The sequence below is a fragment of the Myotis lucifugus genome, unplaced genomic scaffold (assembly GCF_000147115.1).
Source record: "Myotis lucifugus unplaced genomic scaffold, Myoluc2.0 scaffold_14, whole genome shotgun sequence".
Taxonomy (NCBI): Eukaryota; Metazoa; Chordata; class Mammalia; order Chiroptera; family Vespertilionidae; genus Myotis; species Myotis lucifugus.
Window position 1 is genome coordinate 11,003,411 of NW_005871062.1, and position 18,561 is coordinate 11,021,971.

Below are 18,561 nucleotides of genomic sequence, written 5' to 3' on the forward strand. Positions count from 1 at the left end.
TGGATGGCCCAATCCGTGTGACTCAGTGGTTGAGCTTCGACCCATGAACCAGGAGGTCATGGTTCAATTCCCAGTCAGGGCACATGCTCGAACCCCAGTAAGGGGTGTGCAGGAGGCAGTCAATCAATGATTCCTTCTCATCATTAATGTTTCTATCTATCTCTCCCTCTCACTTCCTCTCTGAAATCAATAAAAATATATTTTAAAAAATAAAGTTTTTGATGAATGTCACAGTATGAGTCAGAATCCTTGATAGCTACTTGACAGACATAGGCTGAAATATTATGTTCGCTACCCCTGACACTCATTTATTCCTCCACTCTGGCAAAAACAAAATAAGTCATGAATACTCTATTTGAAAGTGACAATTTACTTGAATGTATCTGCTAAGAAGACTTAAAAGACATGTTCACAATATGATCTTCCCCAAATAGTGACTATGATTTCAGAGGACAGAGAGGAACTCATGAGAATGCTAATTGAACCAATGAATTTTCAGTCAGAACCTAATTTGTAAAGGAAAGAAAAAGAAAATTTGATGGAAAAAAAGACTGGCAAACTGTTAATAATTGGTTTTGGATCCATTAGGGTTCAATATACTCTGCTTTTGTATATGTTTGAAATTTTCCTTTCTCTGAAATCAATTAAAATATTAAATTTAAAAAAGATAGATGTAAGACTAGAAGTGAAGGAAGAAAAGGAGGGAGGGAGGGAGAGAGGGAGGGAGGGAGAGAGGGTGGGAGGAGGGAAGAAAGGATTTCAAGGGAGTGTTTTCAAATTAAATCACTTTTCTTCCACTTCAATAAATCTGCACTTCTTTAAACTCAAGTATGCTTACCTAACTTCCACAAGGTCATTTGGTTTATAGCTGGGATGAAGGAAGAACCAAACTTTCTTGACAAAATGATTAATGCTGGGTTCTCTACGAGACCCTCGGACATACACCATCCATTTGTGGGTTGATTGGTCATTTTCTTCTCTCTTATCGGGAGGTATATACCTAGAGGAAAAGAAAAAGAAACGGAATCCTTTTTTTCCTTCAAAAGCCTAATAAAACAATTAACACCTACTTAAAACAAGATTAAAAATAAATTACAAAAAGAAAACTGGGAAATTCACAAATATATGGAGATTAAATAGCATGCTACTGAACCATCCCTGGGTCAAAGAGGAAATCAAAAGAGAAATAAAAATATCATGAGACAACTGAAAATGGAAATACAATACACCAAAGCTTAAGGGATGCAGCAAAAGCAGTTCTAAGAAGGAAGTTTATACCAATAAAAGCCTACACTAAAAAAAAAAATCTATACTAATAAAAGCCTAGGTGGTCCTCGTGCCCTCGCGTGTGACGTCGTCACAAGATGGCCGCACACACAGTGGAGGCGGGGCCTGGAGGCCGCTCCGCGCAGTGAGGCCTGGAGGTCCCACAGCTCTGCGCTGCACGGAGGAGGTGTGTCGCAGCAGGGGAGGGCAGTTGTGGGTGACTGGGCCGGCAGTAGAGGGCAGATGGGGGCGATCAGGCTGGCAGGCAGAAGTGGTTAGGGGCAATCAGGCAGGCAAGCGGTTAGGATTCAGCAGTCCCAGATCATGAGAGGGATCCCAGATTGGAGAGGGTGCAGGCCAGGCTGAGGGACAACCCCCTCCCGTGCACAAATTTCGTGCACCAGGCCTCTAGTCTCAAATAAACAACCTAACTTTAAACCCTAAGGAACTAGAAAAAGTAAATCAAACTAAGCCGAAAGCTAGTAGAAGGAAGGAAATAATAAAGATCAGAGAAGACTAAAATGACAATAAAAGAGATAAAAGAATGAAAAAATGTTCAACGTCATTAATCATCAGAGAGAATCAAATTAAAACCACATGAGATATTACCTCACACCTGTCAGAATGGCTACCGTCAATAAATCAACAAACAAGTGCTGGGGAAGATGTGAAGAAAAGGGAACCCTCACGTACTGTTGTAGGAATACAGACTGGTACAGCCACTGTGAAAAACAGTATGAAGTTTCCTCAAAAAATTAAAAATGGAACTGCCTTTTGACCCAGCAACCCCACTTCTGGGCATATAGCCTAAGAATCCTGAAACACCAATTGAAAAGAATATATGCATGCCTACGTTCATAGCAGCATTATTTACAATAGTCAAGATTTGGAAACAGAACAAGTGCCCATCAGATAAGTGAATAAAAAAGCTGTGCTACCTGTACACAATGGAATACTACGCATCCATAAAAAAGGAAAGCTTACCTTTTGCAACTGCATGGATGAAACTGGAGATTATTATGCTAAGTAAAATAAGCCAATCAGAGAAAGACAAAGACCATATGATCTCACTTATATGTGGAATCTAATGAACAAAATTAACTGACAAAATAGAAGCAGAGGCATGGATACATGGAACAGTCTGATAGCTGTCAGAGGGGAGGGAAAGGGGGTACTGGATTAAAAAAAGGTGAAGGGATTAGCCCAGTGGTTCTCAACCTTCTGGCCCTTTAAATACAGTTCCTCATGTTGTGACCCAACCATAAAATTATTTTCGTTGCTACTTCCTAACTGTAATGTTTCTACTGTTATGAATCATAATGTAAATATCTGATATGCAGGATGGTCTTAGGCGACCCTTGTGAAAGGGTCGTTTGACGGCCAAAGGCGTCGCGACCCACAGGTTGAGAACCGCTGGATTAGCCAAAGAACATATACACACAACTCACAGACACAGATAACAGTGTGATGATGGCCAGAGGAAAAGGGGAGGTACGTAGGAGCTAGGTGGAGGTGGGCAAAGATGGGGAGGATGAGGACATTTGTAATAATGTCAACAACAAAAATAAAAAAGAAAAGATACAAGAAATTATGAGTTGGTTTTTTGAAAAGATAAACAATATAGAAAAACCTTTAGCTACAATTACCAAGAAAAAAAAGAGAGGACTCACATAAATAAAATTACATGTGAAAGAGGAGATGTTGCAACTGATATCACACAAGCACAATGAGATTATGAACAATTGTATGACCCGAAATTGGACAACCTAGAAGAAATGGATAAATTCCTACTTCAGCAAGACTGAATCATGAAGAAATAGAAAATTAGAACAGTACAATTATTAACTAGTAAGGAGATTGAATCAGTAATCAAAACACTCCCAACAAAGAAAATTCTAGGACCAGATGGCTTAAAGAGTAAATTCTACCAAATAGATAAATAAATTAATAAACAAACAAACAAACAAACAAATAAATAGAACTATCCCATTTGTGTGTGTTTATTTATATGCATATATATATGCACACACACACACACACACACACACACACAATGAAAACAGTGTATCAAAGCGGTATCTGCACTCCCATGTTCACTGCAGCATTATTTACAATAGCCAAGACAAGTAAACTTAAGTGTCCATAAACAGCTGAATAAACATGTGATTATAATGGAATATTATTCAACCATGAGACATGAAAGAGGGAGGCCTTCATTTGTGACAATATGGATGGACCTTGAGAGCATTATGCTAAGTGAAGTAAGTCAGAAAGAAAAAGACAAATACTGCATGGTATCACTTACATGTGGAATCTAAAAAAAATCAAACTCGCCCTAACCAGTTTGGTTCAGTGGATAAAGCATCAGCCTGCGGACTGAAGGGTCCCAGGTTTGATTCCGGTCAAGGGCATGTACCTTGGTTGCGGGCACATCCCCAGTTGGGGATGTGCAGGAGGCAGCTGATTAACGTTTCTCTCTCCTCGATGTTTCTAACTCTCTATTCCTCTCCCTTCCTCTTTGTAAAAAATCAATAATATATATTTTTTAAAAAAATCAAACTCATAGAAAGAATAGAAAAAAAGTTGCCAGGGCTGAGGGTTGGGGAAAATACAGAATGGCTGGTAAGAAGATACTAACTTTCAGCTATAACATTGTGAATATAGCTAATAATATTGTATTATATAACTGAAATTTGCCAAGAGAATAGAACTTAAATGTTCTCGCAATTATGTGAGGTCATGATAGGTGTGTGAACTAACTTGATAAGAGGAAAACTTTCAAAATGTATACATATATCAAATGATCATAATGTATACTTTAAATATCTTATATATTTGTCAATTACATCTTAATAAAGCTGAAATTTAAAAATTTTAAATTGTAGCAAAACGTAACTGCTGTATCACCTAACCAAAGTTTTTGCAGTTAATCCTTTTCTTTTAAACATTTTTTTTTTTTTTGGTCTAAGGGGCATTCCCCTAAAGCTTGTTTTGTTTTCCAAGTATCACTATGAAATTAAAAAAAATTAACCTTGCTCTTACTACCAAGTGGGTACATGATGTAGAAATAACTGGTGTTTTATTCTTGGGTTCGGGAACCTCTAGGACAGTGATGGCGAACCTTTTGAGCTCAGCGTGTCAGCATTTTGAAAAACCCTAACTTAACCCTGGTGCCGTGTCACATATAGAAATTTTTTGATATTTGCAACCATAGTAAAACAAAGACTTATATTTTTGATATTTATTTTATATACTTAAATGCCATTTAACAAGGAAAAATCAACCAAAAAAATGAGTTCGCATGTCACCTCTGACACGCGTGTCATAGGTTCGCCATCACTGCTCTAGGATTTGGGTTGATTTCACATAGGTTTAAGGGTGCTAGAACTTTGGACTCTTCAGGTTCCTACTCAATTGCAGTCAAGAACAAGCCATTCCCTTAAGGTCTGCCCATAGTAAAACCAGTATCTTTAGCCCTCCCTTATGCAGGTGATTTTATTTCACGAGGCCCCCTTATTACATTCTGTTAGAAAATATGGTCATAGCCTTCTATATGTCATCTATGCCTATAGTTATCCTTAGTGATGCAGTAGACCACGTGGCCTAATCTGGTTCTTCATCAGCAGTATTCTTGTTCAGTCTTGATTCTTTGCTCTTCCATATATAAAAAACAGCCTGTGGATTTCATGAATCCTGTCAGGATTTTAATCAGAATATCTACATATCAATTTGAAGAGAAGTGTTATCTTTATTATACTGAGCCTTTCTATCCATGAACATAGTATACTATTAAGTTCTTTTAAGTCTTTAAAGTTTTTATAATTCTTCATGAAAAGCTTACATGTCTCTTATTTACTGTATTTTTATTGCTATAGTAAATACATCTTTTAAAATCATGTTTTCTAATTTTGTGGCTGTCACACAGAAACAACTGATCTCTGTGTATTGATATTATATTCAACAACCTGGTGAAGTTCTCTCATTAACTCTAAAACTTTATCAAAAATTGCTTTATATTTTTCTATGTAGACAGTATCATCTGTTAATGACATTTTATTTATTTTTTAATCCATATACTTTTTAATTTTTTAAACAGGACTACATTAGTATCTCCAAGAGCAATACTGAACAGGAGTGGTGGCCCCAGACATCTCTTGTCTTGTTCCTAATCCTAAAGGGAAGACTTGAGTTCACCACTGAGTATAAAATATACTGTAGGTTTTTCAAAGATATTCTTTATCTGAGTTAACTAAATTCTAAGTCTGCCATGAAGACTTATCACAAATAGATGTTGAGTTTTGTCAAAGGTTGTTTCTGCATTTTTGATCAAGTATTTATCTTCTTTAATCTGTTAATGTGTTTATTATACTTATTGATTTCTAATGTTATTCCAAACTTGCATTTCTTGCTCACAATAACCATTTCTATATAGTTACTGAATTCAGTTTGCTATGGATTTTGTTCAGTATTTTTGTATCTATATTCATAAGTGTGAAGTCCTATAATTTCTCTTTTTTTTTAAAATATATTTTATTGATTTTTTACAGAGAGGAAGGGAGAGAGATAGAGAGCTAGAAACATCGATCAGCTGCCTCCTGCACATCTCCCACTGGGGATGTGCCCGCAACCAAGGTACATGCCCTTGACCGGAATCGAACCTGGGACCTTTCAGTCTGCAGGCCGATGCTCTATCCACTGAGACAAACCGGTTTCGGCTATAATTTCTCTTTTCTTATGAACTCCATGTCAAGCTTTATGAACAGAGTTAGGATATCCTCATAATGTAAGTTGATAAGTGTTGTCTCTTTGTTCCCAGAAGATTTTGTATACAACTAGAATTATCTATTCATGCTGCCTGTAAAGCAATCTAAGCCAAGTGGTGTGGTTTGGTTTTGTCAGAGGAATGTTTAAAAAAATCAATAATTAAATTTATTTAGTAGTTCTATGACTATTCCAAGTTTCCTTTGTCGCATCACTTTTAAGTTGTATTTTTCTAGGGATTCTTCAGTTCATCTAAATTTTCAAATACACTTATCTCTTTAACAGTGCAGCATCTGAAGTTATGTCTTTTTTCATTTCTAATATTTATTTGTATCTTTTTTCCTTACTTAATTTCACCATGTTTATGTATGCTGTTTATTTTTTTTCCTCTCTAAATTCTTTTTATTTATTTATTTTTTAAATATATTTCTTTATTGGTTTCAGAGAGGAAGGGAGGAGAAAGAGATAGAAACATTAATGATGAGAGAATCATCGATTGACTGCCTCTCGCACGCTCCCTACTGGGGACTGAGCCCGCAACCCAGGCATGTGCCCTTGGCCGAAATCGAACTTAGGACCCTTCAGTCCGCAGGCCGACGCTTTATCCACTGAGCCAAGTCGGCTAGGGCTCCTCTCTAAATTCTTTGCTTCCCCCACTGCATTATCTAATTAAGATGCTTAGTTCATTAATTTTAAGCTTTTTTTCTACTGTAGTCTTTTAAGACTTTAAATTTCCCTTTAACTATCCCTTTAGTGTTAGCCTACAACTTTTGACTTATTATTTAGTTCTGGTTATTTTAATGTAATTTTTTTTCATTGCCTTAATGAGTTGTTGTGAGTGTTTTGAATTTCCAGATATATTGGAGGTTTTTTTAGTTATCCTATTGTCATTGATTTCTAGCTTTACTGCACTAGTGGTTAGAAAAAATACAAGTCCTTTGTTGAAGCTTGCTTTATGGCTTACTATGTAGTCAATTTTCATAAATGTTCCTTGTATGCTTAAATTTTTTTCTCATTTTGTGTAATGTTCTATGTGTGTACTTTAGCTTTGTTAATTGATATTCCAACTTTTTATATTCATATAAGTAGTTTGCTGGATGTACCAATTACTGAGAGATGTATATAAAGTCAGTGGTAGTGCATTTGGTAATTTCTGCTTGTGGTTCTATCAATTTCAAGACTTTGTTATCATTTTAAGACATTTTAAGACTATGTTATCAAGTACACAGAAGCTAAGAATTTTTTTATCTTCTTGATGAAGAAAACCTTTTATCATCATATAATAAATCTTTACCTCTATGAATGCTTTTGGTCTTAAATTCTCTTTTGCCTGATATTAATATGTTACACTGGTTTTCTTTGGTTAGAATTTGCTAGTTATAATTTATCTATTTGCTTACTTTCTTTTCTTTTTGGGCCAAACTGAAGACATATGCTGGGAGCAAGATCCTATTTGCTTACTCTCAATCTTTCTGTATTTAGATGTCCCTGATAAATAACAGAGATCTGAATTTTAGGTTGTTTTATCTCAATATAAGAATTACTATATTCTAACTAGTTAAATCCATATGCATTTTTATTACTGTTTATACATTTAGATTTGTTATTACTAAATTATTTTATACTATTTGTCTTATTTTTTCTCTTCTTTATATCCCTCCTCCTGCCCCTGCTTGCCTTTTTCTAGAATCAGTTTTCCCCCTTTTTCTCATTCATTTTCCACCCCTCCCTTATTGTTAAAGTTTAAATTTCTCTATTCTTTTAGTTGTTATCTTAGATATTACAACAAGCACTCCTAACAAAACGTAGGGTAAATCAGTATTTTTACCCTCTTCCAGAATAAAGACCTTACAATTTTCATGCCAATCACTTCCTCTACTTAAAATTTATGATTAACCAGTATTTTAGTCTTAGCTTGTCTTAAAAAAACCCCAAAACCTACAAATTAGACATAATTGTTTGAAAATGTCAATGACTGTTTCTACCCAATCTTCTTGTGGCCCAGTGGATCTATTTAGATTTCTAGTTTAGACCTTTCCTGGGCTGATCTGTCCTGTACTATATATAAGACCCCAGCTCTAACACTTCACACAAACTATTTAGTTTCCTTAGCTGAATACATGCTAACTCTAAAATAATCTATAAAACAGAAATCTAATTGCCTAATCATATTTTATGGTTCCATTTAAATACTTTTACATGGATCATTAAGAATCTTTGTTTCTGCCCTGACCGGTTTGGCTCAGTGGATAGAGCGTCGGCCTGTGGACTGAGGGGTCCCAGGTTCGATTCTGGTCAGGGGCATGTACCTTGGTTGCGGGCACATCCCCAGTAGGGAGTGTGCAGGAAGCAGCTGAATCGATGTTTCTCTCTCATCGATGTTTCTAACTCTCTATACCTCTCCTCCCTTCCTCTCTGTAAAAAAATCAATAAAATATATTAAAAAAAAAAAAAAAAAAGAATCTTTGTTTCTAGTATCATGAGATTTTATGTACCTCTTGTTTGTTATTAATGATCCATTAATTGGGGCTTGAAAGATCCCCTCCTCGCCACCCCCCCCCCCCGTCTGATTTTCCTGCCAGATAATTATTGTAATTCCAAATCCTTTTTTAAATAATTGAATCTAATTATAATTTCCATAAATATATCAATTTATTCATCAAGCAAATATTTACTGAACTCCAACTAATATAAGGTACAAAATAAATAATACATAGTTCCTACCCAAAAGAGGTTCCAGTCTGATTTGGGGAAAATGTACGAAAACAGAAAATGATTATATGAGAAAAATGACAAGGAAAAACAGGGGAAATATACCTAACAGGGTTGGAAAAGGGCAAATAAGACTTTGTGAGGAAATAACAATCTTTCGCTATTTGAAGATTTATGATGTCTTTATTCATTCCTAGATACTTGGCAAAAATGTTCACATTCCCAAAAGATAGCATGTGATCATACTGTTAAAAGAGATAGATAGCTCTTTAACTTGGAGGAATTCTGTCTTCAAGAACTGGTCTGCAACCTTCTGCTATAAATTAGAAACATTTCAATTTGGCAACCAAATAAACATTTTTAGGAACTACCTACCTAAGTTAAAACTAGGTCAGAAGAAGTCAAAAGTTTCTCTAAACTTATCCACGCTTACATGCTTATTGAATACACCATTTGTGTAAAACCTCATGTCTTAGAAATTTTTACCAAGCATAATTTACTCTATGCCAAAGATTAGCAGACACACTAAGGCAGAGTTCTCAAGTCTCTGGATATTACTTTTCTTTTAAAACAACTAAGGGTTTGCCCAGCCAGCGTGGCTAAGTAGTTGAGCATCGACCCATGAACCAGGAGGTCAGTGTTTGATTCCAGGTCAGGGCACATGCACAGGTTGTGGGCTCAATCCCCAGTAGGGGGTATGCAGGAGGCAGCCAATCAATGATTCTCTCTCATCATTGCTGTTTCTATCTCTCTCTCCTTCTCCCTTCCTCTCTGAAGTCAATAAAAATATATTTTAAAACAAAACAACTAAGAGTTTGAAAAAAAGAATTCCTGAGCTCTCTGTCTATTATAATACTACAGGAGTATGCCAGAGTTCTATTAACATAAATAGATGACTGAAAATGAGACAATTTAACTGGATACTCACTTGGACACATTGCCCACTACTATTGTTTTCTTTACAAAAAGTCGTGAAGTCTCATCTCCTGTAAGATCAGCATTCCGCTGCTCTGTTTTATGGGAGCCAGTAATACTAGAGGTGTCCTGAAAGAAATCATAATTTTCATTTTCAATTTGGACAATTTTCAATAGGCAGAAACTGTAAAATCATACAAGGTATGAATAGAATAAATTGCAATTTTTTTTATTATAAAATTCTCCGGCTTTGTGGCACCTCAGAGCATAAAAGAATAATTTTACTCTAATTTTTGCATTAGTTGAGACAAAAAGTTTGTACACTATTATTTCCACGTGTGTGTGCTCAATGGGCATACACATATGCTTTGTCTATGCAAATAGGGAGTGGAAGGATACACAAGAAACTAAGTACAAAGATTACCTCTGGGAAATGGTAATGGGGAAAGAGCTCAATGAAATTTACTTTCTTTTCAACCTTCTATATATCAAAACATTTCCGATGAGAAGTAATTTAAACACAATAGTTCAAGTTTAATTATGGAGACAGACTGCCAGGGTTTAAATCCTGGTTTTTCCATTTAGTAGATGTGTAATCTTGGGTAATTATTTAACTTCTGTCTCAGTTTCCTCACCTATACAATAAGGATGATAATAGTTTTTACCTTACATGATTGCTTTGTACAATTCTTAGAAAAGTGCCTGAAACATAGTAAGTACTAAATATTTGTTACAAAAACATGAGTATGTATATTATATAAAAGATGATAAATTTCTAAATCCAATGATCAATACAACCTAAATTCTTTTTAATTATAAAAAGAAAAAATATACAGTATTTTCCCAGAAATAATACTGAAAAAGGCAAGTAAATCCAAACAGTAAGAGTTCCGATTTTTTAGTGGCATTATGATTGATTTTCTATTATTTTTTACTTTTCTGTAGTTTAAATTTTTCAGCAATGAATACATGAATTTATAATAAAAATGTCCAATTTCATTTTTATAAAAAATAAATCAAATCCTTGATGTCTGAGTTTGTGAAAAGCAACCCTGAAATGTTTTCTATCATTGAACACCTAGATGAGAAAAACCATCAGTCTTATTTCTTAAGCCAAATATTGCCCTGGCCGGTGTGGCTCAGTAAGTAGGCATTGCCCCTGTACCAAAAGGTTGCTGGTTTGATTCCTGGCCAGGGCTGTTTCACTGTCACATCAATGTTTCTCTCTCTCTCTCCTTCTCCCTTTTTCTCTCTCAAAAAGTTTTTTTTTTTTAAATAAAAATTATTATAAAAATAAATGAAGCCAAATATTATACCAACGAGTTCAGAGTATCTTGAGATGGCAACTCCATAAACTGGCAGGATCAAAGAGCAATAAATGGTTTTCAATTCTATTTATCATTTGTCAAATTTCCTCCAGTTATCAAAGTATCTTAGAATATCAAGTTTCACAGAGGAAAATGCGAAAGAATCACTGCTCTTGCAAATAAACATGACAGAGTGGAAAGACCTTGGGCAAGGTCACAGCATTGCCAACTCCTCAAATTTCTTTCATATCCATGTGAATGGCACTAGGAGTGATGCCATATGCAGGGGTACTGAATTTTAAAATCAGAAAGACATAGGTTTAGCCCTAGCTGGTTTGGCTCAGTGGATAGTGTGTCAACCTGCAGATTAAAGGGTCCCAAATTCAATTCCAGTCATGGGCACATGCCTCGGTTGCAGGCTCGATCCCTGGCCCTGATGGGGGCATGTGTGAGAGGCAGCTTATTGATGTGTCTCTCTCCCTCCTTTCCACTTTCTCTGAAAATCAATGGAAAAATGCCCTTGGGTGAGGAGTAACAAAAACAACAACAACAAAAAGGAAAGACATAGGTTTAGCTCTCAGTTCTGATACTTGTGGACACATATAACTTGAATCTCATTGAGACTCAGTTTCCCCATCTCTAAAAGAAATATAATTAACTTATTTCCCAGGGTTCCTATAAAATAGGTTACATGAAATAACATGTACATACTCTTAATAAATATAGTTCCCTTTTCCTTTGGTTCCCTCCCGTCCATCCAACTATACCCTTCCAGTATTTCGACTTGGTCTCTGTTCCATGTTGTTTGAGAGTCTTTCCTCTATATCCATATTGCTGTTATTGTCTTTGTCAGACAAGAAGTCATTGTGTTGAGATAAAGAATCACTTTCAGAATGATTGGCTGATGGAGTTTCTGATCTCTGATTGGCAGGAGATGATGACCTAGATGGTGATTCCAAAAATTTCTTGATAGCAGGATGATTAAAAACCATTGTATCACACGTCTTTGATCCCTGCAAAAGTGAAAGCAATCAAAATAAACTTTAATCAAATTCATCAAAAGTAGGCAAAATTATCTACTTTAAGATCATGCTTAAAATCTTTCAAAATCTCTCCAAACCCATAAAATAAAGTCTTAATTCCTTAACATGGTCTGAACCACCAGAACAAGAAAGTGATAAGTAACTATGCAAAGATCCTAACACCAAAGGCTAAAGATACAAGTCCTCTTTAGCCTTTAGTATTAGGTAAATGAAAAATAAAGGTAAATACATAGTAACATATGGAAAGCAAAATTGGACTTTAAAAAAATATGTTTCAGTCAGAGCATTGTCCTCATAATGCCAAGGTTGCAGGTTTGATCCCCAGTCAGAGCACATACAAGAAGCAACCAATGAATGTAAAAAAATGGAACAACAAATTGATGTTTCTCTCTCTCTCTCTCTCTCATCAATAAAAATAAAAAAAAATAAGTTCACATCGCTTTACATAGATAGAACAGCTCTGAATAAAACATTCCTGTAAGGAATATAAAAATATATGCATATGTTAAATAGTTCCCACGTAGGAGAAAAATGTAATATACAATGCTTTAAAATTATTAATACTGACATAAACTTTGCCCTCAGTTCAGTACTGAAGCCTAGGGTATTTTTCTGTATCTCATTAACCTGCATACAAAATACAGTGTGTTCTATTACGTAGTATGACACACTGTGCTACGTTCCTAGGAAGCCCAGCTTTTAAAACTTGTGCCATTCATACTGAAATATACAGATCTTGTAACATAGAAACCCACACATGAAAACTATATGTTCATGTTGACCAATTTCACTCCAATCAATTTAATAAATAAAATTAAAAAACAAAAAAAACCTTGTGCTAGTAAAATAATTGTTTTAGAAAGAAAAAGGAGCCAGAGACTTGTGTTTCAGAATCAAAGCAACAAAGCTGTTGAATTTCAATAATAAAGGTATCTTTTAGAGCTATAAATATATTTTTTACAACAAACTAAAAATTATTATAACTAAATAACATTGAATATATCCTAATCAGAATACAAGATAAAAATCATTACATTTCTGGACCACAAAATAGCACAACTCAAAACTGCTAATGATGAAAAAAGAAAGAAAAAAGGGAACAAAATATTAAATGAATAATCAGCTCTTCAGAATAGCTACAGTCCTACGTCATACAACCCTTAGATCATGATGTCCATTTTGTTGAATCCAACAGCAAGCCACATAACAAATAACATCAGAATCTACTCTGGGTTAAACAGTGTCTCCAAAAATTCATGTCCACCCTAAACCTATGAATGTGACTTTATTTGGAAATAGGGTCTTTGCAGATGTAATCAAGTTCAGATGAAGTCATTTGGGTGAAGGTAGGCCCTAATCCAATTAAAAGTGCTCTTTTTTGAGGGAAATTTGGCCTGGCGTGGGTGGCTCAGTTGTTTGATCGCCGTCCCATGCACCAAAAAGTCACCAGTTTGATTCCCGGCCAGAGAACATACCCGGGTTCTGGGCTCAATCCCCCGTAGGGGTGGTGCAGGAGGTAGCGGGTCAATGTTTCTCTCCCACTTCGAAGTTTCTCTCTCTCCCTCCCTCTCTCACTAAAATCAACAAAAACATATTTCTTTTTTTTAAAAAGGGGGAAACTTGAACATAGAGAGAAAGAGAAGATATGCAGAGGGAAAACATCCATGTGAAGACAGAGGCAGAAATTAGAGTGATGCAGCTACAAACCAAGAACACCAAGGATTGCCAGCAACCACTAGAAGCTAGGACAAGGCTAGAAGATTCTTCCTAAGAGTCTTCAGAGAGAGCATGTGCCAGCCAACACCTTGATTTTGGACTGCTGGGCTCCAGAATCATAACTTCCTGTTGTTTAAAGCCAACCAAGCTTGTAGTAATTTGTTATGATTTGTTAGCTGCAGAAAAGTGGTTCAGACTCTAATGTTTTATGGAAACTCCTGCAACAGAAGAGACAACTGTCTACCACCTAAAATTAAATTCGAATAATACTCCAGATTTCTCTAAGACAACAACAGGAGTATCACCAATACCAGGCACCCTAAAGCTCCATGGGATGACATGAACGCCTAAATATGAAAGGTACCTCTTATCTATAAAAACCATAGGAAACGATGCAAAGCAGTACGCCATCATACCTCCCGCCATTCTCACAGAGCCAGTACTGTCCAAAAGAAGAATTACCTAACTCTAATTGAAAAAAACTTAAGATAAAAAATATTTAAGAGTGAACAACAAATTTATGCTGAAATTATCAAAATGTCAAACCATCTGTCCTGTTGCCTTCAATCCTATCCACATCCTTTAGAACTGGAGTGATCTAGTAGCAATCACAGTAACCAAATAATTACACTCTTATCACCAACAGCAGGACAACCTGATTATTATATCTCCTGAAGTGAAACAACATGAGGTATATAGCATCACCTATGAAGCATTATTGCCAAAAAGATTTAACCTTAAAATAATCCAGTATTTAGGTTTGACTTTCAGTTTACAGGAAAAATAGAGGGAATGAAGGAATAAACAAGAATAAAAATAAATTAAAAATATGGAACATTCTACAAGATAAATGTCCTGGTCTCTTAAAATAAGTCAATATTCTAGGGGAAAAATAGGTGGGAGAACCAGTCTAGATAAAATTAATCTAGAGAAACAAAATAGCCAAATGTAGCTATGAACCTTGATTAGATCCTTGTTGTGTTTAAAAAAAAAAACAACCACCACCACCACCACAAACCAGCTTTAAAAGATATTTTGGGGACAACTAGGAAAATTTTTGAATATGGACTGGTTAACAGATAATAGTAGTGAATCATTCTCTTAGGTATTGTGACTACATAGAAGAATGGCCGTTAGGAAATATGTAATTAAATATTTAGAGGTGAAGTGTCATGATGCCTGAAACTTATTTTCAAATGCTTCAGAGAAAAATAAAACAGATAAAACAAATATGGCAAAAATGTTAAAACTGTTCATTCTAAGTGATGCATTAAGAGGTGCTTATTTAACTTTCTCTGCATATTTGAAATTTTTCATAAAAAGTAAGGGGGGATGGAAATCAGGGCTTCCTGAACAGGGCAAATCTACTGAAACAAAAAAATCCCATTCATTAGATAAAAGGTCAAAAAAAAAAAAATCAACCTACAACTTACTCCAAAGCCAACCATAATCAAATGAAGAGAAAGAAAGCAAGTTATTTTTGTATCTGCAAAGCCTAACAACACTGCTAAATATTAGTAGGAAAGGGATTAATTAAAAAGAAAAAAATGTTACTTAGGATTATTGACAACGTAGAGAGGTACGATTAAAGGACGAATAAAGGATTATGGGTGAACACAATAAGTTTACGTACATTCCCAGGAAAGTAGGCTAGGCTTCTTGAATTCTAAAGGTCAATATAAGAAATGTTTCAAAGGCAGGAATTCCACATCAACACCACTAATTTCCCCTTCACACAACCAATATGGGTGGCCAGAAATGACTACATATGAGGAAAAGTTACCTCAGAAACTTTTAGAAGTCCTGCAGAAGCATAGTAGTTTGCGACAATGCAGGCACGAAGTTTATCCATCATCCTTCTTGCCTCAATCAGTCGCTAAAAACAAATGTCAACTCATTACTTTAAAAAATAGAAATGACAGGACGGATATATAAATAATTCATAAAATAAGAAATGCAAATGACCAACAAAAGCTCGACCTCTCTAATAATCAAAGACAAATAAAAATGACCATTTCCCACCAATCAGGTTGGCAAAAGACCTAAAAGAATGACAAAAACCAATGTTTTTGCAAGAGTATACAGACATATTAATATGTATATTTATGTGTACACATGCATTGTCATTGAAACATCCACAAAGATTTGAGCACAAGAGCAAAGAGGAATTATTTTTGGGATGAAATTTCAGGTAAATTTTTTTATCTTTTCCTGTAATTTCATTAATTAAAAAAAAGGGAGGGGGCATGTCTTTTTTCCAAAAATGAGAAAGCTCTTTAAAAAAAAAAAAAAAAAAAAGCAAAGGGAAAAAACAAACTATGATTCTATCTCAAGAGATTTTTTTTCAAGTCATCATGTGTAGATTTTTTTCAATAGCTTTGTGTGCTTTTTTAATTTGTCATCATTATACCTGGTCAATGACTTCAATTTCATGTTCCTTATTCTTCATTTCAAGTGCAAATTGCTCCTTGATAATAGTCTCTATCTTCTGCACAGCAGCATCTCGAGCTACACAAAGAACATAAAATAATCCATGGTCTAATTAATCAGTGGTTGTCTTAAGTCAGCAAGCAAAAAAGAAACCCAGGAAAATAGTAACTCTGAAGTGGAGAAACCTAGTGGCCATCATCTTAACCAATGACGAAAAGTGAACATCACTAATACTGGGGCAAACTGACGTCTGTGTTTTCTGATAGGATGCATTGAGAAGACTATATCACTCAGCCAAAAAGCTGAATCTAGTTACAGGGACAACAAACAAACCTAAACTAAAAGACATTCTATAAAATAACTGGCCTATATAATTCAAACATCACTATTTGAGGAGATTAAAAGAGACTAAAGAGATATGACAACTAAATGCACTGTGTGATCCTGGACTGGTTCCCAGAGAGGGAAAAATAGTTACTGTGGTTGAAAAGGGGCCACATGATAACCTGACAAGGTTAGGGAAGGCCTGCAGGATGGCCTTGCAAGCTCAGGGACTTAAAGTAACCACGTCGGATGGTCTGAAATTAAAAAAACTTTAACTAAAAGCAGTTTATGGCAGGTAGTCATGTCCCAGACTAGAATCTTCCCGACAAAAGTCAATGCATCTTCGATAACATTCCTTTGGAATGTCAGGGTAACTCCCCCTTTTTCCAGACCCCTCAGAGCACCAGGGCGGAGACCATAAAGCCTCTCATTATTTTATCATGTAAACTGTGGACTGTTAACTATCTTGTACCCACCTATGTAAAAGATATATGTGTCTATTATTTTACTTTTCACCCAAACCCAAAGGCTTCTCCACTTTGCTTTCTCCCATCTCCCTAGTCTATCACCAATGGATTTTATGTAACTTACTTGTCTTCTCTTTTGATTATAATGTATAAAATAAGGTGCAAAACTGCCATTCTCTGGAGCATTATTTCAATCTGTTGAGATTTTGCTTCCCAGCAACTGTTGACAGTTTGGCTCAAGTAAACTCACAAAACTTCTCTATAGGTTTGAATATTTCTTATGTTGACATTATAAAACACAATACTGGGATAACTGGTAAAACTTGAATAGGGACCACAGATTAGATAATGTACTGGATAAATGTTAAAATTTCCTGCTTTTGATAACTGTACTGTGGTTACATAAGAGAATGTCCTTAGGAGTGTTTACATGTGTCCAATTTATTTCCCAATGATTTAGAAAGAATGATGTGTGCAGGTACCTGTGTGCATGTATACACATGCATGTGTGTGTGTGTGTGTGTGTGTGTGTGTGTGCGCGCGCGTGCTCGCACTGGAGGTGAGGGAGAATAATCAACCAAAGGAGGCAAAATGTAAACAACTGGTAATTAATCTTAATTTTAAAAATATGGATAATTCTTGAAATTTTCCTGTTTGAAATTACATCAAAATAAAATTACCAAAATATAAAAAAAAAAAACCATGAAGATTTTGAGAGAAATATTTGGTGACTTAGGAGAAAGAAGTAAAGAATTAGCTAGAGCAGTAACATGAGGGCAGTTTATAACAACACAGGAAGTTTCCTTCTGTAGAGAAGGATCTAGCAAGCAATTCATCAGTTTCTGACCACAACTACCCAAAAGAATGAGTAAAGAAAATTCAAAAGGAAAGAAAATGCCTCTGAAGGTGATACAATTTAGATGATGACTACTCAAAGTAATATGCAACTCAAAGAGTTAAAAATATCAGAATATAAAATGTGGCTTGGTAATTTTTAAAAATAGAAGAGCCAAATAACCACTTGAACAACCTGGGATTTTGCAAAACAACCCTGAATTTGTAAGATGATAAAAAAAATCCCCGCCGAAACCGGTTTGGCTCAGTGGATAGAGCGTCAGCCTGCGGACTGAAAGGTCCCAGGTTCGATTCCGGTCAAGGGCATGTACCTTGGTTGCGGGCATATCCCCAGTAGGAGGTGTGCAGGAGGCAGCTGATCGATGTTTCTAACTCTCTATCTCTCTCCCTTCCTCTCTGTAAAAAATCAATAAAATATATTAAAAAAAAAAAAACTAATCTTATAAAAAAAAAAATCCCCGTGCTTTGGAGTATATGAAAAATTACAGAGAAAATTTGGACCCTGTGATTACCCATGTCACTTTCTCCCCATAAAATTGGCAATTTAAAACTAGTAATGATATAAACATTCTTATAGATGTCTGCATAAAGGCAAATGACCAATTTTTCTCATATTTGAGGTAAAGAATATTTTCTAGTATTACTGTATATATCCTTTATACAAACCTTGTGTACAGAAACCAGCAGAGACTGAAAGTCTCCCTAGAGACAATGATCACTGTATGCTATTTTATTATAAGCTCCTCAAAAAGAAACTCTTCTAAA

At 35.4% G+C, this 18,561-nt stretch overlaps 1 protein-coding gene across 11 annotated transcripts in view; it reads right to left on the minus strand.

Moving 5' to 3' along the window:
• The window catches only part of YEATS2 (YEATS domain containing 2), a 73,578-nt gene that overhangs the window by 53,140 nt on the left and 1,877 nt on the right, over window positions 1–18,561 (minus strand). For 8 of the 11 annotated variants that reach the window (XR_002828240.1, XR_002828241.1, XM_023750630.1 and 5 more), the window contains exons 3-7: window positions 16,131–16,228; window positions 15,504–15,596; window positions 11,729–11,974; window positions 9,668–9,783; window positions 839–1,000 (exon numbers count right to left, since the gene is read on the minus strand). Coding sequence is in view for 9 of the 11 variants with exons in the window: in XM_023750630.1 (XP_023606398.1) it covers window positions 839–1,000; window positions 9,668–9,783; window positions 11,729–11,974; window positions 15,504–15,596; window positions 16,131–16,228 (715 nt within the window). In the remaining 2 variants the exon portion in view is untranslated. Of the gene's footprint in view, window positions 1–838; window positions 1,001–9,667; window positions 9,784–11,728; window positions 11,975–15,503; window positions 15,597–16,130; window positions 16,229–18,561 lie in introns of those variants that run through there. The other 3 variants (XM_023750631.1, XM_023750634.1, XM_023750635.1) reach the window with 3 other exon arrangements.